Source organism: Strongylocentrotus purpuratus, unplaced genomic scaffold (assembly GCF_000002235.5).
Source record: "Strongylocentrotus purpuratus isolate Spur 01 unplaced genomic scaffold, Spur_5.0 spur5_scaffold_6, whole genome shotgun sequence".
Classification (NCBI taxonomy): Eukaryota; Metazoa; Echinodermata; class Echinoidea; order Camarodonta; family Strongylocentrotidae; genus Strongylocentrotus; species Strongylocentrotus purpuratus.
Window position 1 is genome coordinate 18795942 of NW_022145612.1, and position 17840 is coordinate 18813781.

General features: G+C 36.5%; 2 protein-coding genes across 2 annotated transcripts; one reads left to right on the plus strand and one right to left on the minus strand.

Moving 5' to 3' along the window:
• The first annotated feature begins 1773 nt into the window (after positions 1-1773).
• Positions 1774-3296, plus strand: LOC762961 (gastrin/cholecystokinin type B receptor-like). The gene has a single exon (XM_001198784.3). The coding sequence runs from the start codon at positions 2022-2024 to the stop codon at positions 3294-3296; it is 1275 nt and encodes a 424-aa protein (XP_001198784.1). The 5' UTR covers positions 1774-2021.
• A 5678-nt stretch (positions 3297-8974) lies between these two features.
• LOC115918298 (cathepsin Z-like) lies at positions 8975-14433 on the minus strand. Its single transcript, XM_030972714.1, has 7 exons — positions 14239-14433; positions 13064-13224; positions 12047-12226; positions 11011-11161; positions 10457-10532; positions 9875-9967; positions 8975-9497 (listed from the first exon to the last, which is right to left on the minus strand). Exons 1-7 carry the CDS (start codon positions 14355-14357, stop codon positions 9384-9386), a joined length of 894 nt encoding a protein of 297 aa, XP_030828574.1. The 5' UTR covers positions 14358-14433; the 3' UTR covers positions 8975-9383.
• Positions 14434-17840: the final 3407 nt, after the last annotated feature.

Here is a 17840-nt window from a genome sequence, read left to right on the forward strand (position 1 = left end):
CTCTTCATGGCTTCCTTGTTCTCTAGCTCTCTGTCTTGTTACTCTCACTCTGTGTCTCCCCTCCCTCTCTTTCTCCCTCTCTCTCTCTCCTCTCTCTCTCTCTCTCTCTCTCTCTCTCTCTCTCTCTCTCTCTCTCATTCTATCTCTCTTTCTCTCCCTATCTCTCTCCCACCCTCACCCTCTCTCTCTCTCTCCCTTTTCTCACTCTCCTTTTTTCTCTCTTTCTCTATCTCTCTCTCTATTTCGCTGATATAACTTCGTAAATAAAAGGATGACATGTGAATGCATTTTTGAATAATGTTATAGAATTTTACTTTTTTTTAAACTAAATCAGATTTAATTGTACAAAATCCTGTTTGCCTTTTTAACGATTCCCAAGATGATACACATTATATCGAATATTACAATGGCAACCTTTTACCCATGTTTTTATGCGAAACTTATCTTATTTTTATGCAATATTCTACATGTACCTTTTACTAAATTGGCCCAAATACAAAATGTTCTGCATTTTACCTACAATGTATAATTTGTATAATCTTTTTAAATCATTGGAGCATTTATTTGACTTTATAATTCCTGGATTTGGTTTCCGTTGCTGTCTCTGTTTCTGTTATTGAAGAAAACACCATAACCATACCTTACCCATCTGGCTATGCATTTTCCAATCAAAACATTTAATTCTTTTGAATATCAAAAATGTATTGCTATTCATAATTATATTGTATAAGTTTAATATATAATTTTATTGCAAATATGGTAATAAAATTCGAATTTCTGTATACGTACCAAGCAATTTGCCAAGGTCTTTGAAGCACAACTATAATGTACAAAAGAATTCCAATTTTACTACCATAATGCTACCATGCATAATGTTTTACGTGTAATTTTACTTTGTCACTGATGTATACCTTGTAAAAGAAACTGCAATTCGGCTCTCGGGCCGCGAATGTTTTTTAATGAAATAAACCATTTAAAATAAATTAAATGCAGGGCACACAGTCTTGATGAGGAAAGGGCATTGTTCATAATTATAAGGAGGGGTGTGGGGTGTAGTATTGCATCATAGAGGCTTTTTTCCACCACCACGCTGGTTCTGCCGTTCATGTTAATGCTGTTACCTCGATGATATAGATGATATAGAACAGGAACACCATAACTTTATCAGACGAAAAAACATTTGCATATACATGTCGTCCTTGTTTTCACGAAGTGACGGTAGTGAGGAAAATCGTAACGCAAAGTGAATGCAATTTTTTTTCACTACCGTCACTTCGTGAAAACAGCGACGATGTATTAGATACTAAAACAATCGTAATTATTTTCCATTGACTATTTATTCATACATTTCCATTCTGATTTAATTCACAGAAGCTCATTCAGTTTGATGCATCCTTCATTTAATTCATGCTTCCATCATAAATTAGTGCAGTTTACAACTATGCCCTCTGTTGTTATCATTGGGGGAACTGCATGCTCCTCTCTATAGCGTTCTTGCTATCATAAATAAATTAGGATAATAGTTCACAATTGTTTTTATCATGATGAGGGCAGTTAATCCCCCCCCCCCGCCTTTTGCACCTTTACAATCATTGGCCATTAGTATAAAAGCAAAATATAGAAAGTGTAGGGATGATAACGGTATGCTGAAAAAGGGAAGACGATTATAAAAAAAGATGTTCATGAAAATAGGATACGGAAATATGATACGAATCACTGACTCAAGCGCACTGTTTAGTCACGTGACTGTGAGGTTGATTTTGGCATCACCTTTCCCACAACCTATCTGATCTATGAGGCAATATATCAACGCAGACATTCACTGCTGGGCTCATTTCCATTCTGAGTATCGTTCATAGACAATCCGATGAACTACATTTTGAATTCAGAACTTTCTATTTTTTCTACATGGACTCTGAAGAGTATTATTGTTTGACATCATTGTGGACTTGATGCTTTTTCATTTTTTTTCATAACATCAATTTCAATTGAAACCTTATGCTGTGCATATCTGGGACATCATGGCACTTACAACTACAGAAAGTATTTCGATTTGTTATCAAGTAATCTTGTTCGCGGTTGGCGTTCCTGGCAATCTCCTCATCATCTTAACATACTGCAAGCGACAGCAGCGAACGAGCAGCGGTGTCTTCATCATCGCCCTTGCCTTGGCCGATCTCGGCGTCTGTCTCATGAGCCCAGTCGTCATCTATAACTACATCGTCTACTACGACTATCCCAGCAATTCCTTCTGCAAGTTTCGTTACTACACCAACCACGGATTGATATACGTTTCGCGGTTTCTCACTATCGCCGTGGCTATCGAACGATACCTTGCCGTCTGCAAGCCGATGTCGAAACGCATCCCGCCGAAATACGCTGCAGTAATCTCAGCACTATGTGTTCCCATTGGATATATCATGACGATTCCAATAGCTATTGCATTCCGTACCCTTGAGCTGCCGGGTAATCGTACGATCTGTTACCCTGACACGTCCGATCCTGCTATCAAGTGGGTTCTGCGGGTAAGCTTCCCAATCACATTCTTAGGGGGTCTTCTCGTGGTCGTTGTCTGCTATGCCAACATCTATCTGGTCATCAGAAGACAGATGCGTCTTCGAGCCCGTATGAAGGGAGGACCAGGAAAGACAAGTGGCGTCGTGTCTAAAGCCACAGAGGACACAGCTACGACTGCGTCTTCGGACCGGGGCACCGTTCAGACATCTTTTGACGGACGGTCCAACCAAGAGGAGAGTGAGGAGACAATGAGTGGTCTCCATCATCAAGGGGTAGTCCTCGCCGTAGTGGGAAACAAGAATGACGAGAGTGTGAACGTTGTTACCCAGCCAAAGAGTGGAGCCGATACCGACAAACCTAGCTCATCTACAAGGGAGCAGCATGCACAGGATAACGATGGCGTCGACTCTTCTGAGAAAGTGCCAACCTCCTTCAACTGCTGTAGGAAGACCACAAAATCAAGATCAAAATCCAACTCAGGATCGATGGACAGCACGACGAAGATGTTGCTCATCGTCACTGTGGTGTACTTCGTCTCGTTTCTTCCACAGTTCATCACCATCATAATCCCCAAGGAAGCCATGAAACTGTTCAAAACAAACCACAAAATCGGCTACGAGATTTTCGCCTTTGTTCGTCGCTTGATCACCATCAATCACATCATCAACCCGTTCGTGTACGGTTTTGTCAACATTCGCTTCAGGAAGGATTGCAAAGCAACAATGCTTGGACTGCTGGACAAGGGTTGTAGGTGTTGTGGGCTTCAGTCTAAATCTTAAAGGGACTTGGTAACATTGTTCAGATGAGAGAAAATGGTGCTAAGGTAATGATGTACGATTAAAGATAATCAGAAAGTTTGAGTGAAAACAGACCATTGTTAATGATAAAAATTGGAAAAAACTAATCTGATCGACTCCTTATTTCTCCCAACTATAGGCTATTATTACAATTTTATTACATTTTAGGTGAATTTCAATCGTCAAAAAGCGATGAATTGGTTCTATATATCATTCATTCCGACCATGTTGGAAGATATTGTAAAGCATGTTTTATGTCTTATTTTCATTGAAAAACGGTTTGGAAAATTAAAAAATGGTTGGGAGAATTTACTCTTAGAGGTGTTGCACAGCGACGCCTTCAAAGAAAACCATAAATATCTTTATGGTTTGAGAATTCTTTCAGGATTCTCTGCATGTTTGAGTGTTAGTACAGTAAAAGGAATATAATAACTAACATTTCATACAAAAATTACGTTTTTTTCTCGATCAACCTTCAACAATGTTATACCTATTCACTTTAATGCTTTGAAATCGTAATCATGCGTAATTATGTCACACTCATTATTTAAATGGTGCCCTGTGACCAGGGCGACCATAATTTTTTCTCGTAAAAATCGAAATTTTGATTTAATGGTGCACATAAGGTCGATCAGCTCTGTTCACAAGATTTCATTTCCTTTGCGTAATACATGTATACCACAAACAATATACTTGCGTGATATCTATGTAACTTTCTCTGTAAAAATATGACATGATGCTGTAATATGTTATGATGTGTGATTATGTGAATGTCTGAACCATAATGCCATGAATGTGTACCGATATTTAGTAAACAGCATTTACTACCTTTTCAAGTTATATTTGAAATCAATTCAATTCAATTCAATTCAAATCAAAAAGAGTTTATTCGTCAAATGCTTAGCAGCCAAAGGCTGAATTGCACATTTGTTACATTTAAAGATATACCAAATAAATTATTGAAAATAGATACATACAAACAAAATTGCAAAGTGCACGTTACAAATCAATAGTAAATGTTAAAAGTTTAAAAAGTGATGAGTGGCAGTGGGCATTCTCGTGGTGATGGGCACACATGTCCAGGAGGTGGGCCCCTTCCCCTTAAAAAAAAATCATCAAACGACCCCCTCCCCCCTATAACTATATAGATCCGATTGCTGAAAGCTAAAATCATGTCAATTCACCATCTTTGAACAAATATATACCTGATATGTTGGTGCCGTCTATTTTTATCTTTCCTTTTATATAGCAACTACTTGAAATTATCCGCTTCATCTCTAGAATTTCATTGAACAAAATATGGGAGAATTAAGGTCAGTCACTTAAAGTAAGGTCTTTACGTGCGTATCTTTCCCTAATTCAATTTCTATAAACAGTTTTCTGCTCCGTTTTGATCTGATTCCCTTGGCAACGATTCAACGTATCCGCCTTTTCTTAATTATTTGTTAATATTTGATAACGTTTCCTGAACATTTAGATCGATTTTTTTAAATATACCAATCTAATCATTGTACCACTTACACTATTTATTTGAGGAAGGAGTTTGGAAAGATTCAACAAACCACATATTGCAAATGCAGAACAATTGTACAATTATCTCCTCTCTATATGGGAACCACTTTAAATTATCCCTTCATCTCAAGAGCTTCATTGAACAAAATAATGGGAGAATGAATGTCCAGTCACTAAAGTTAGGTCTATATACGTGCGTATCTTTCCCTAATTCAATTTCTATGAACATTTTTTTGGTTCCGTTTTGACCTGATTCGCTTGACAACGATTCATTCTTAACCGCCTGTAGTTACAAACGTTTCCTGAACATTTACATTTTTCTTTTTAAAAACCATACCAAACTAATCATTGTACTATTTACACTATTCATTTGAAGAAGGAGTTTGGAAAGACTTAACAAGCCCCATATTGCAAATGCCGAACAATTGTATAATTATCTCTTCTTTATATGGAAACTACTTTAAATTATCCCCTTCATCTCAAGAACTTAAGTGAACAAAATATGGGAAAATGAAGGTCAATTAGTAAACTTAGGCCAATACGTGCGTATCTTTCCCTAATTCAATTTATATAAACAGTTTTTTTCTCGTTTTGACCTGATTCGCTTGGCAACGATTCAATCATAATTGCCTGTACTTGGTAACGTTTCCCGAACATTTATATTTTCTTTTTTAATAACCAAACCAATCTAAACATTGTACCACTTACACAATTAATTTGAGGAAGGAGTTTGGAAATATTTCACAAATCACAAATTGCAAACGTCGAACCATCTGCAAATGAGGAAGTAAATTCAACGTTCTCAAAAAAGAACTGAAAACCAAATACAGAATAAGCAGAAAGTATCTACAGAGTGAGTCAAAAAAAAGTTTACACCTAGAAAATTGCTAATTATTTAGAAAATCATCGATGAACATTAAACTGTTATATGTCTTATGAAAGAGTGTTTTATCCAAAATCATTTGGTACCATGTTTGTGTGGTATGTGTTCACACTTGGATGAACAGGAGACATTGTTTGCGAGAGTGCAAAAATCGACTTGCGCCAAAGTTGCCTATGTGATTGAATAAAACAATTGGGATTTGGGTATTAATTCGGTCTTTGCAAATCCAAATAACACCCCTAACAAAATTAATCATGCCACACATATCAAATATCGAATATCAAATATCAACGAACATTTGTGCGCGTGTATGTTGGTGTGTGTGACTTTGCCCTTTGCAAAAAACATAATGCAATGCATTTCATTTGATACATATTTTAATCCATTCTCTCACTCCGCTAATCCCAACATAATACATACTGAAGGCATCACTTTGGCGCAAGTCGATTTTTGCACTCTCGTAAACAATGCCACCTGTTCATCCAAGCGTGAACACATACCACACAAAAATGGTACCAAATGATTTGGGATAAAACACTCTTTCATAAGATGTATAATAATTTACTGTTCATAGATGATTTTTAAAAAATTTAGCAATTTTTTAGGTGTAAACTTTTTTTGACTCACACGGTATTTAGGTAAGAAATGAAATGTATGAGGACATATAACCTTTTAAATATGAGGAAAACCTGCAATTCCTCTTATTGTTATTAAAAAAATACGATTGCTATTAGATAAAAATGGTTGCTGTTTTTCATTATTCACATGATCGACTTAAATTTTAATTAAACTGCAAAATTAATGAGGAACAAAATTCAACGTTTGCAAAAAAGACCTGAAAACCAGTACAGAATAAGCAGAACGTATCTATTTAGGTAAGAAATTAAATGTATGAGGACATATAAACTTATAAATATGAGGAAAACATGCAATTCCTCTTATTGTTATTGAAAAAATACGATTCCTCGTAGATAAAAATGGTTGCTGTTTTTATTATTCTCACGATCGACTTAAATTTTAATTAAACTGCAAAATTAATGAGGAAGGAAATTCAACGTTCGCAAAAAAGAACTGAAAACCAATACAGAATAAGCAGAATGTATCTATTTAGGTAAGAAATGAAATGTATGAGGACATATAACCTCATAAATATGAGGAAAACATGCAATTCCTCTTATTGTTATTGAAAAAATACGATTCCTCGTAGATAAAAATGGTTGCTGTTTTCATTATTTTCACGATCGACTTAGATTTTAATTAAACTGCAAAATTAAAGAGGAAGGAAATTCAACGTTCGCAAAAAAGAACTGAAACCAATACAGAATAAGCAGAACGTATCTATTTAGGTAAAAAATGAAATGTATGAAGACACATTACCTTATAAATATGAGGAAAACATGCAATACCTCCTATTGTTATTGAAAAAATACGATTCCTCGTAGATAAAAATGGTTGCTGTTTTTATTATTCTCACGATCGATATAAATGTTAATTAAACATAGATAAACAGATGGTGTTATCAATTAAAATGATTTTAGATTCATTTGGTTTTATAGGAGCCCAAATTAATCGGAAAATGGGGGAGGGGGAATCTGGCATATTGGCCAATTATAATTTCCTTCAAGCATTCATTCATTCACCTAATTTGATTTATGTCATGCTCTTAAGCCATTATCTACACCACACGTCCATGCAGAAAGTAATATACTACAAAACGTTTCCTAAATTTTACTTTCATAAAGTCCTTGAACAATGCAATATTTTATTCATCAAAAGGAAACGAAACAATGATTCGATTCTTTTTAAAGTTTCGATGACACATCATACTATGAGAGTAAATGCATGATTGCATAAATGTACATTTACATGAGCGTCGTCCTTCAAATAATGCTGTATAGTTATGATGACATTTCGTAGTTTAGATTTCGTCGATTGTTTAACACACAAAACCACACGGAAGTACACAAGTATAATTGGCATATTGACATTACTAATAGCAATGTTATTTCACCATTTTATGAACTAATATGGGATAATATCATACATGTAGTAACTGTATGGGCGATTTAACACTTCCGCAATCACACCAGAAAAGCATGCTGTTAAATTTGATATCATATCAGATGTGGGTTAAATGCCTAAATAATTATGAAAGCATGAAATATGATTTTGAAAAACTTACATGATGCCCCTCTGTCATTTTCCTCTCCTCTTAATGTTAACAAAAAAGAGAGGCATTGTAAATAAAAACGCACAGAACCATTTTAGTCGTCCGAAATGTATTGATTTATTTCAACATCGTGTCATTAAAACTTTATTTTCGTATAAAAATGTTTTACAAATCTACGTAAAATTTGTAGAAAATTCGGAAGATACGATGGAAAGATAGTATGATTATACAGAGAGAACACGAGAGAGAGAGAGAGAGAGAGAGAGAAAAGAAATGGCGTAAAGAGGAGAGATATAATACCAACGTTATATGGTTGAAAGAGAAACACATACAGAGAGCGAAAAAATACAAAGAGGGAGAGAGACAGACGGACAGAAAGTGTGTGTGTGTGAGAGAGAGAGAGAGAGATAAAGAAAGAGAGATTAAGAGAAGAGAGGGAGGAAGAGGAGGAGGGGGAGGGAGAGGAATGTGGCAATTCATCTCCTCCAATGGCACAAGAATTCATCACAATATATACAATAACCTGATTGCCCTTTATTTCATATGATTCTATAAAAGAAACTTGTCAACTATTTAAAGTTAATGAGGCCCTCAAAAAGTGAAATGGATTGATCACCTCATCATAATATAGAAACCAATATTTAGCGGAAACGACGAGATCAAAATTATGCACACACCAAAGATGAACTAAATTTACTTGCGAAGAACACGGCTATATTCGTCTGTTTCTTCAGTCACTCATATTTTCTTTCTTTTTTGCTTCAGTATATAGTTGGTGATGACGACATAAACATTTACAAACGTGCGCACAAGAATTTTTAGGCAAGTTAGGAACATATTTAGGCAAAGAAGCAACCTGAATTATTGTTTTACCCACCTAGGGGTGTTTCACTAAGTTGAACTTATCTCTAAGTTGGACTTAACAATTATGGAAAGCCATTAGCATCTTTGAAAATATTTTGTAAAAGTTATTTTAAAAGGTATTAAATGTTGATCCAAACCATTGATATTTTCTATTATCAAGAAGAATTCATCATGTTCTTGATGTGGAATTTATGAAAAGTCTAAAATACTTGATTTTTTTGCTTTTGGATATATTTTATTTTAAGGCTACAAATGGCTCTCCAAATTGTTTAAGTCCAACTTAGAGTTAAGTTCGTCTAAGGATTTTGTGAAACACCCCCTAGAGTTGTACTTTTTTAGAATTTCGATATGCTTGTGTGGGTGCAATAGTCTTCTAGCAATAGGATTAACATTTTACTGTCCAGAGTAATCGTCGGCGCTTATAAGCCATAATCCAAAGAAATTATCAATACTCTAGAAACCGTACTCAAGTATCTTTAAGTATATTCCGCTCCCCCCCCCCCCTTTAAAAAAAAGGCCAAATCGATTTGAATTCTATAGTGTTGGGTTTGCATATTAATTTGAGCCTGTGTACGCGTCATAGTGATTCCTCTTCGTGTCAGTAATCGTCTTCGGGATGGAAGTGAGTGGTGGTCGATGATCATGGTACGATTGGGTCTCCGTAGCGGCACTCGCCTTCGATAGCGAGGTTGTACCAGTTCCCCTCACCGTCTTTGTATCGGCTAGTTACGATACGGAACCAACCTTGCTCTCCCTAAGTGTCAGTGGTGAGTGAAAAGCGATTAAAGAAAGAAAAACAAATGTGAGTACAGAAATAACAGCAAAAGCATTAAAAACATTGAGGTAAACCAATGTAAGGAGGAATAAACCATTCTTGTATATATTTTTCTGTGGAAAATAGAGAATATTTTACAATTATAGATACAAATAATCTTGTATGCAAAATATGCATTAAACTATTCTTATACCGAAGTAGATGCCGATAATAAAGAAGACAGTTGAAGGAAATGTAGCACCCAGAATTGAATGACGTACTAATATGAAAGTTACCGAGCAACAAAATCGTGTAGAAAAAACGTCAGTAAAAAAAGATATAGATGAGGTTGACAAGGCAAGTAATCTCAAGCTTACCCAGGGTTCTCCCCATGAGTTCCTCACAATCCAGTATTCAGTCCCTGTTGAGTTATCAACTCCCCAACCAGCTACGGAGATTATGTGGTTCGACTAAAAATCGCAAAAGAGAGAGATCACAGGTAAATATAACTTTCGATTTTAATCAAAATAACAGAGATACATGTCCTTCATTTATTATAGATTAAGACATGCTACCTAACGCAGGAAGCTACTGTGAAGGTCGTAACAAATGAACGTAACTAAAATCAGACATGTTTATATTGAGAAAGTTATAAATCAGGTGGCGCTAGATTAATTGTAAAGTCGGGACATATATAGTTTCAAAAATATTATTTGAGAAGCAAAAAGAAAGAAAAACAGGGAGGAGGAGGAGAAGAAAAAGAAGAAGAAGAAGAAGAAGAAGAAGAAGAAGAAGAAGAAGAAGAAGAAGAAGAAGAAGAAGCAGAAGCAGAAAAGGTTATCCCACTTTCCTAGTGCGTTTGAGGTCTCCAAAAGAGAGTAGTTATCATTGATTACAGACTCAAATATTATGCCATTATCATAATTTGAAACGGATTCTGAAAATGAAGTTGGGCTTACTATTGCTACTATCTTGAACTCTTCGTAGATTCCACCAGTGTATGCCTCAAGTTTACTTGTTGCATCAATCCCACAACTGACAGTAAAAAAAAAAAGGGAGTTTTTATGTTTTTAGACATTTTATTTAATCACATCTTACTACTTGTAATCGATATCGGGATTTCGCTTGGTGTATGGCTCTGTTGAATCTCGATTTTACACGCAATAATCATTTTACATATCTCTTCTTTCACATTGTTTTACACTTTATACTGCATAGAGATCCTTAACTGCTATTCTGCCATCTACGGCACGGATATAATAGGGCCGAATACTGTGTATACAACGACAAAACGTGTAACTGGAGATATTATAAAACCCTTTATAACACCAAGCGAATTTATTATTATGACGAATTAATAATCTTAATTCTTACGTGTACGGAAGCCTAGCCACAGTGCGGTTGATAATTGGATTTGTTTTTTCATAATACAATCTGGATTTGAAAAATCTGTGCCTTTATGCATTTCACTTTAAACGAAAATCATCGAAATGAATAACAATATGCAAATAACCTGATTGGTCCTTTGGCATAGATCTCCTTCATCATAGCCTCCCTGCCACGGACAGAACCATAGTCTGCTACCTTGTAGGATGTATAATTAGCGATCATACTGCACTGACCGTCAGGTGTACAGGTACCACATTGATTCATCTTATCACAGTCTGATTTGGGGTGTGATTGAGGAGTGAAAGACAGAGAGAGAGAGAGGGGGGGGGGGGGGAGGGAGGGAGGGGAGAGGGTGAGACAGAGAGGGAGATGGTCCGGAGAGAGAAAGGGATAGAGGGAGACGGGGGTTGAAGAGAGACATATAGAGAGAGAGATGGGGAAAAGAAAGTGGAGAAAGGGAGGGGTAGAAAGGAAGAGGGTGGCGCGAAAGGTCGAGGGAGAGAGAGAGAGAGAGAGGGGGAAAGAGGGAGAAGGAAAGAGAGAGAGAGAGAGAGAGAGAGAGAGAGAGAGGAAAGAGGGAGAAGGAGAGAGAGAGAGAGAGAGAGAGGAGAGAGAGAGAGAGAGAGAGAGTGAGGAAGAGAGAGAGAGTGGCATTGGAAGAAAATGGATGGACGGGGTGGGGTTGAGAAAACGCAAACGGGATGGGAAAGAGAAAGGACAAAAGGTTTAAGCACTTTTATAAAAACATAATAATCAGTTATAAACCCATATTTTCGAAACCATTTGTTATTGATTAAGAAAATTACGATATACGCATACATACTCCATAATTATGTAAACGTGACAAGATCTACTTATCAATATAATTGTTATCACTACAACAAATAATTGTAATTAAGTGATATGTATATGGAAACTAGGCCCTTCAGTACCTAACTTTACTAACGTGAAGTACTTGAGATATCAACTAAGAAGTGTCACAGAGACAAATATAACTTTAGGCTTGCTCGGGTATAAATTTTACTTTAAAAAAAATCTTGAAGGTAACAATCTCTTCCTCTCTCTTTAATTTTCTGAGATGACCCATCTCTCGTTTTCCTGATTAAAATATGATCTACAAGCAAAATCATAGGATAATACAAAACGATGTTTTGACTTACTCTGGTTCTTCGCCTGGTAGTTATTGCACGTCTCATCGGGGATACCGCTCTTGTGTGCGTAGCTGTATACGCCGATGTCATCGCCGCCGTTACACGATCCCGCATCGCCGCAATCGATCACATTTTGGACGGACAGGTATGCTGATGGCCAGCTACCGTTACGTAAGATATTCAGACGATCTATATGAGATTATACCAAGCGGGAGAAAAAAGAAATACATTTTGGAATGGCAATAAATTCAAATGGGAAGGTTTCATATTATAATCAGCCTTTCCTTGGTGAGTTTGTTGCTTCATTCTATTTTACTTGTGGGCTCTTAATTGTTTTCTCTTTCCGTTGGTCTCTTGGTCCAGGGGCAGATCCATAGGGGGGGGGGGAGGCTGGCAAAAAACAGGTTTTTAAAAAAAGGTGGTAACGGAAATTTTAACTTTTTTAAACAAAAAATGAAATTGCCCCTCCCCCTGGCCCCAAAAACAGTGCTCACTATCCCCCCCCCCTCCACTGAGCGAAATATTGGTCGGCGCGATTTTCAAATTTCAGGTCCCCCCCCCCCCCCCCCCTCCCCATTGGAAAATCCTGGATCCGCCACTGTCTTGGGCTGTTGGCCTCTTGGGCCGTTGCCCGTTGGTATCTCGTGAACTTGTTATAGTTTTTATTTTCATCTGTATTTCTTTGTTATGTCGGTCTCGTAGGTCTTTGGTCTTGTGTGATGTCGGTCGACTGGATTGACCAGTCCGACATCGGTCCGATGTCGGTAATTGTTAACTTTTAGGAGATGCACACCTGAACTTTTGTTTTTTATTTTAAAGCAAAATCTCTACTTTTTTAATATTCAAATGCCTTTCTTCTCGTGAATATTTCGATAACTGTAAAGCATTGAACTGATATCCATAACGTTTTCAGGGTTAGGCCGGTTTCATCATATTAGAAGTAAAAGAATGTTACGAAACGAGTTAAAAGGATTAATTTATAATTTAATATGTAATAAATGCCATAGGTTATTGTGGGATACATACCAGCCAATGCACTAGTGCTCCCCATAGCCCAGCATGAGCCACAATAAGTGGGGATATGTTGGTTCCTTGTGGCACTCACAAAGCTTCGACCCCCAACGTTACGCCAGTCCCAAGAGGACGGTACCTTTACACCATCTCTCATGTGAGGTCGAGCATAGGTACTGTAACCAAAACAAAGAAGATGATGGTGAAATACATTTAGATGATGAAGATGGAGACAAGTAAAGAAAAAAATGGTGAATTATGATGATGACGAAGAAGAAGAAGAAAAAGAAGAATGATGATGATGATGATAATAATAATAATATTTATATTTTAACTTGACTTCTCTGTCGACGACTGATGATGATGATGAATTGTTGGAGATGATTATGAAGATAATGAAGATAATGATGACGATGATGATAATGATAAATTGGTGGTGATGATAATGATGATGAGAGACATATAATATGCCAAATATATTTCAGAGGAGAAATAATAAAATAAATGATATAAAAATATTCACAAAATGAAGGGAAAAAGTAGGTGAGGGGAGATCGAGGTAGAGAGAAGGGAAGAGGGGTGGGAAGACACTTGGAAAAAAAGACAGGGTAAGAGACGAACAGGGAGAGATACATTTAGTAGAGAAGATATATACATGCATGTAGATAAACTTCAAGACAAGAATAATTGAGTACAAAATGGGGGAGAAAGGGAGGAAGTGTGAGAGAGAGAGAGAGAGAGAGAGAGAGAGAGAGAGAGAGAGAGAGAGAGAGAGAGAGAGAGAGAGAGAGAGAGAGGAGAGAGAGAGGGGGGGGGGGGGGGGGGGGGGGGACCGGTAGAAAGCCGGATGCAGACGTCATTATACAGTACGGTGTGCAACTGCTGTATATGAGTCATGTACTACCATTACATACGATAATGTACGCAGCAAGTTCTATTTATACACGGCATGTGTGAACAAAAACCATGAGAAGCTATACTCTGTACTTTGTTTATCTTTTTTTTTGGGGGGGGGGGTCTAGATTATATGGTTCCTCAAATATCGACAGCCATTTCCTTGACTAGCTGAATGTAGATCATGCAGCGAATAGTATATTACAGACTTGTAGTAGACATCAGACTCAGAGCAGAGAGTGTAGACCTACATGTACAAAGTAAACATATAAAGATATATTATAAAACAATCATACCTGACAGACCGCTTTCCTTTGAATGAACCAGGTATATAGCATCCTGCACCATTTGTAGCTGCGATGAAGCAGGTAAATAACACTGACAGAAGAACTAGCAGACATGTACGAGTCTCCATTTCAATATTATTTATAGTTCGATGCGCGATATATTCTGAGCTTGTACATGTACCGCCGGAGTATAAGTGAATAAGAGTACTGCACTAGTGCTGTGTCAATGTAAGTAAAATTGTGACCTCAGATCACACAATAGATATTAGTTTTACGGGCCAGTGACCAAATGAATAGGCATACCGGTACTTCAAGAGATTTGTAGGGCAATGCAAAGTGGGTCTAAAGCTCGGTTTATTTTATTTTGAGTAGGTCTAAGTGCTTCGGGTTATCACATCTGAGTCAGCTGACACGGCACAAGATTAAGTTCAAAATCAGTGTCATAAGTGTCACATGATCCTGTATCGTTGGATATCTACCTATATCAATGTTTCGGTATTGTTGATCCAAACAAACTCAAGGTAATTTCCTGTTTTTTCTTTCTCTTCTATTTAATTGTCTTGTCTAATATATATTCAAGAAATCTGTCATTGCATTCTTTGACTTGACATTTTGGTTGTTAAAAAAGTGCTGAATTAATTCAATTTAGTCGAGAATATAAAGCTGGCTAGGCCAAGTTCATGTGTTTTCATGCAAGGAGATTGATTAGGGGAGTTCGTAATTTTTGCATAGCTCCCTCTCATGTCACTTGGTTACTTTCACTCATTTTTCTGCTTTCTCCCCATCTTTTTCTAGCTTACTTCAATCCGACTCTTCCTTTCTTTCTCTCTCTCTCTCTCTTTCTCAGTTTTCTCTTTAATCTCATTTTCCAATTCTGTTTGTATGTGTCTCTCTCTGCATACTATCTTTCTCTCTCCCTCTCTCGCCCCTGCCTGCCTCCCTCCCATCCTTCCCACCTCACTTACCACGCATTCATCAATACACATGGACATCCTAATTGTCAAAAGCGAATTTAGCGAAATGCAAATTTAGTATCATATAGTATACTCATATATTTATGGCAGTCAAAAATCAATCACTAACGCAAATGTAGCAGTTTATATGCCATTAATATGTTGACAGAGAGAGAGCGAGAGAGAAAACTTCAACCTTTCAAAATACACGTCTGACCATTCTCACCTCTCCACAATTCGATCTGGATAATAAAGCAAATATTTATCATGACGACAAAAAGATAAGCCAGCCATATGTAACAAACACTTTTGTGGTTTATTTAATTTTGTTTTATATAGCAAAAACATGATTTGTGATGACATTCAATACAACAGCAAAAGCTTGCACGAAATAGATGCTTTAAAAAAAGAAAAGAAAAACATTTCACCATTCACCATTCTGCATTATCTTGTGGAAGCAATCAATTACCATACACTTTCTGCTGATTGGTCCAGCCATTTTTAAATTTCAAATAATTTCTCTATTTATACAAGGTATCTTTAGAACCAATGGAAAACATTGTAAAGGAGGAGGAAAGAAGGATACGGGGGAGGACCATCTGTATTCCCACTTACATTAACAACAATATGAAATAAGTCCCATAATACCTCAGTCATACCGCCAAACCGACTCTTAACCAGCCTTTTCTTGGCCATTTGGTGTAATTTTGTTGGTTTTGGTCCGGTCGGTGGGACTACTTCTGGTTGCAGGAGAACATTACACATCAGTTTATTCTATATCTACAAAATATCACAATTAATCATTTGATTCCCGCCTAATAGTTGCAAAAACTTTCAAGAAATAAATTCAAGGGCAATTTCAGCACCCTAATGTACTGCCCATAGAAATTATGATTGAATAATGTCATTGTAATGTTTGCACATACAGGATGCACTAGGTCGTTTTGATTTTCTTGGGCTGATTTCTTGAATGTCTTTGTGATCACGCTGAAAATACTTTTAAAACAAAGAGATAAATCAAACATTATACTCCCAAACAATAATATGGAAATTCTAGAGAGGCAGCATAGGAAAACATTAGTACTTTTGAGAATAATTCTAGTACAACAATGGTGTACTAACCAGGAAAAGCATAAAGATTATATATATTCCTACCATAGATAGAATAGCACTAAAATTAAAATGACAAGTAGTCTGCATATCTTATCTTTGCACCTTGGAACCATTAAAAGGAATAAACATTCTTATCATAAATCAGCATATTACTTACATTAATGGAAAACATTACTTTTTTGCATGTTGTCATGAACTACCAAGACGGTGTAAAGTATCAGAAGCTCTCGTTTTTACCGCTCAGTGAAATATGAAAGCCTGATGGACACTCCTGTTCGTCATAAACTCATGAACTCATGAAAGTCGATCACAATAAACAATGGATTGAACACGTAACGATCATATTTCAAAATGATAAGAATTCATGGCACAGTAAAAGCACTAGAAAATAAAATGAAAAGAATAAAGAAAGATTTCTTCTGTTTCAAAGGTTCATGAGTAATGAGAATTATCTTTATAAAATAAAGCATTATTGAAGCATTTTTCAATGAAGACTGCTTTATGGTTTGCTGAACTACACAGAGAGAAAGTTCTGAATCCAGTATGTCACCCACCATAGCATCAACTACAATACATCTTCCTACTGTACACCAAAATGTATGAACATTACATTCATGAATCTATGCAAACAAGATTGAATATTATTGTTTTGAATTGAATCCTTTCTCCAAATAGTTTTACATAACTGAAGTGCACTGTTTGGGCATAATGTTTATGCTAAAAATAGCCACTTGAATGGCCTTTCCTTGATTACCATTTGACAGCTGGAAGGAGCATCTGTCATGAACATCATATTCTGAAGGCTATGGGGGGGGGGGGGGGGGGCTTGTAATGTACAGATACTAAAATCCTGTCTTTTTGACATTTCTGGAGTAATATACTTTCCTCTCACTCAGCGCCTTGTATCTTCTGGAAAGGCGCTATATAAATCCAATTATTATCATTAATTTTGTTTTGTTTTGTTGTGATTACTGTATCATAATATCAGGACAATAAAACTTCAATCTTGTTTACTTGCAGTGAACCCTTATCCAACATAATTATAAGCATTTCAGAACCAGCTTGAGCAGAAAACTGCATTCATACTATGCCATGCCACACCGTCGTCAAAAACACTCTTCATATCAAAAAATAAAAATAAATTCACTAATTTCTTATAATCTAAAGCTGGATTTGGTGGTGCATGGATGCAGTCTGTTTTGCACATCAGGGTTGGAAATAATTGTTAGCATGTCTGGTTTTATCATCTGTTCAGAGACAGTAGGACGTTAACTGCGCGATCAAGTGTGTCAGTTCAGAGACAGTAGGACGCTGATACAATCATTGCATATCTATTTAATTACATACTGAGCCTGCAGATTTGTAAGACATACGGACCACTCAAAGAAGAGATTGCTTTATATTTCATCAATGCACAAGTGAAAAGTGAAAATACATATATTTTAATCCAATACTGAGCAATGCCACAATCACTGTTTGGCATAATACATGCACATGGCAGCACAGTCTACTGTTTTTTAAACATACATGAAGATAAAAGTAGTG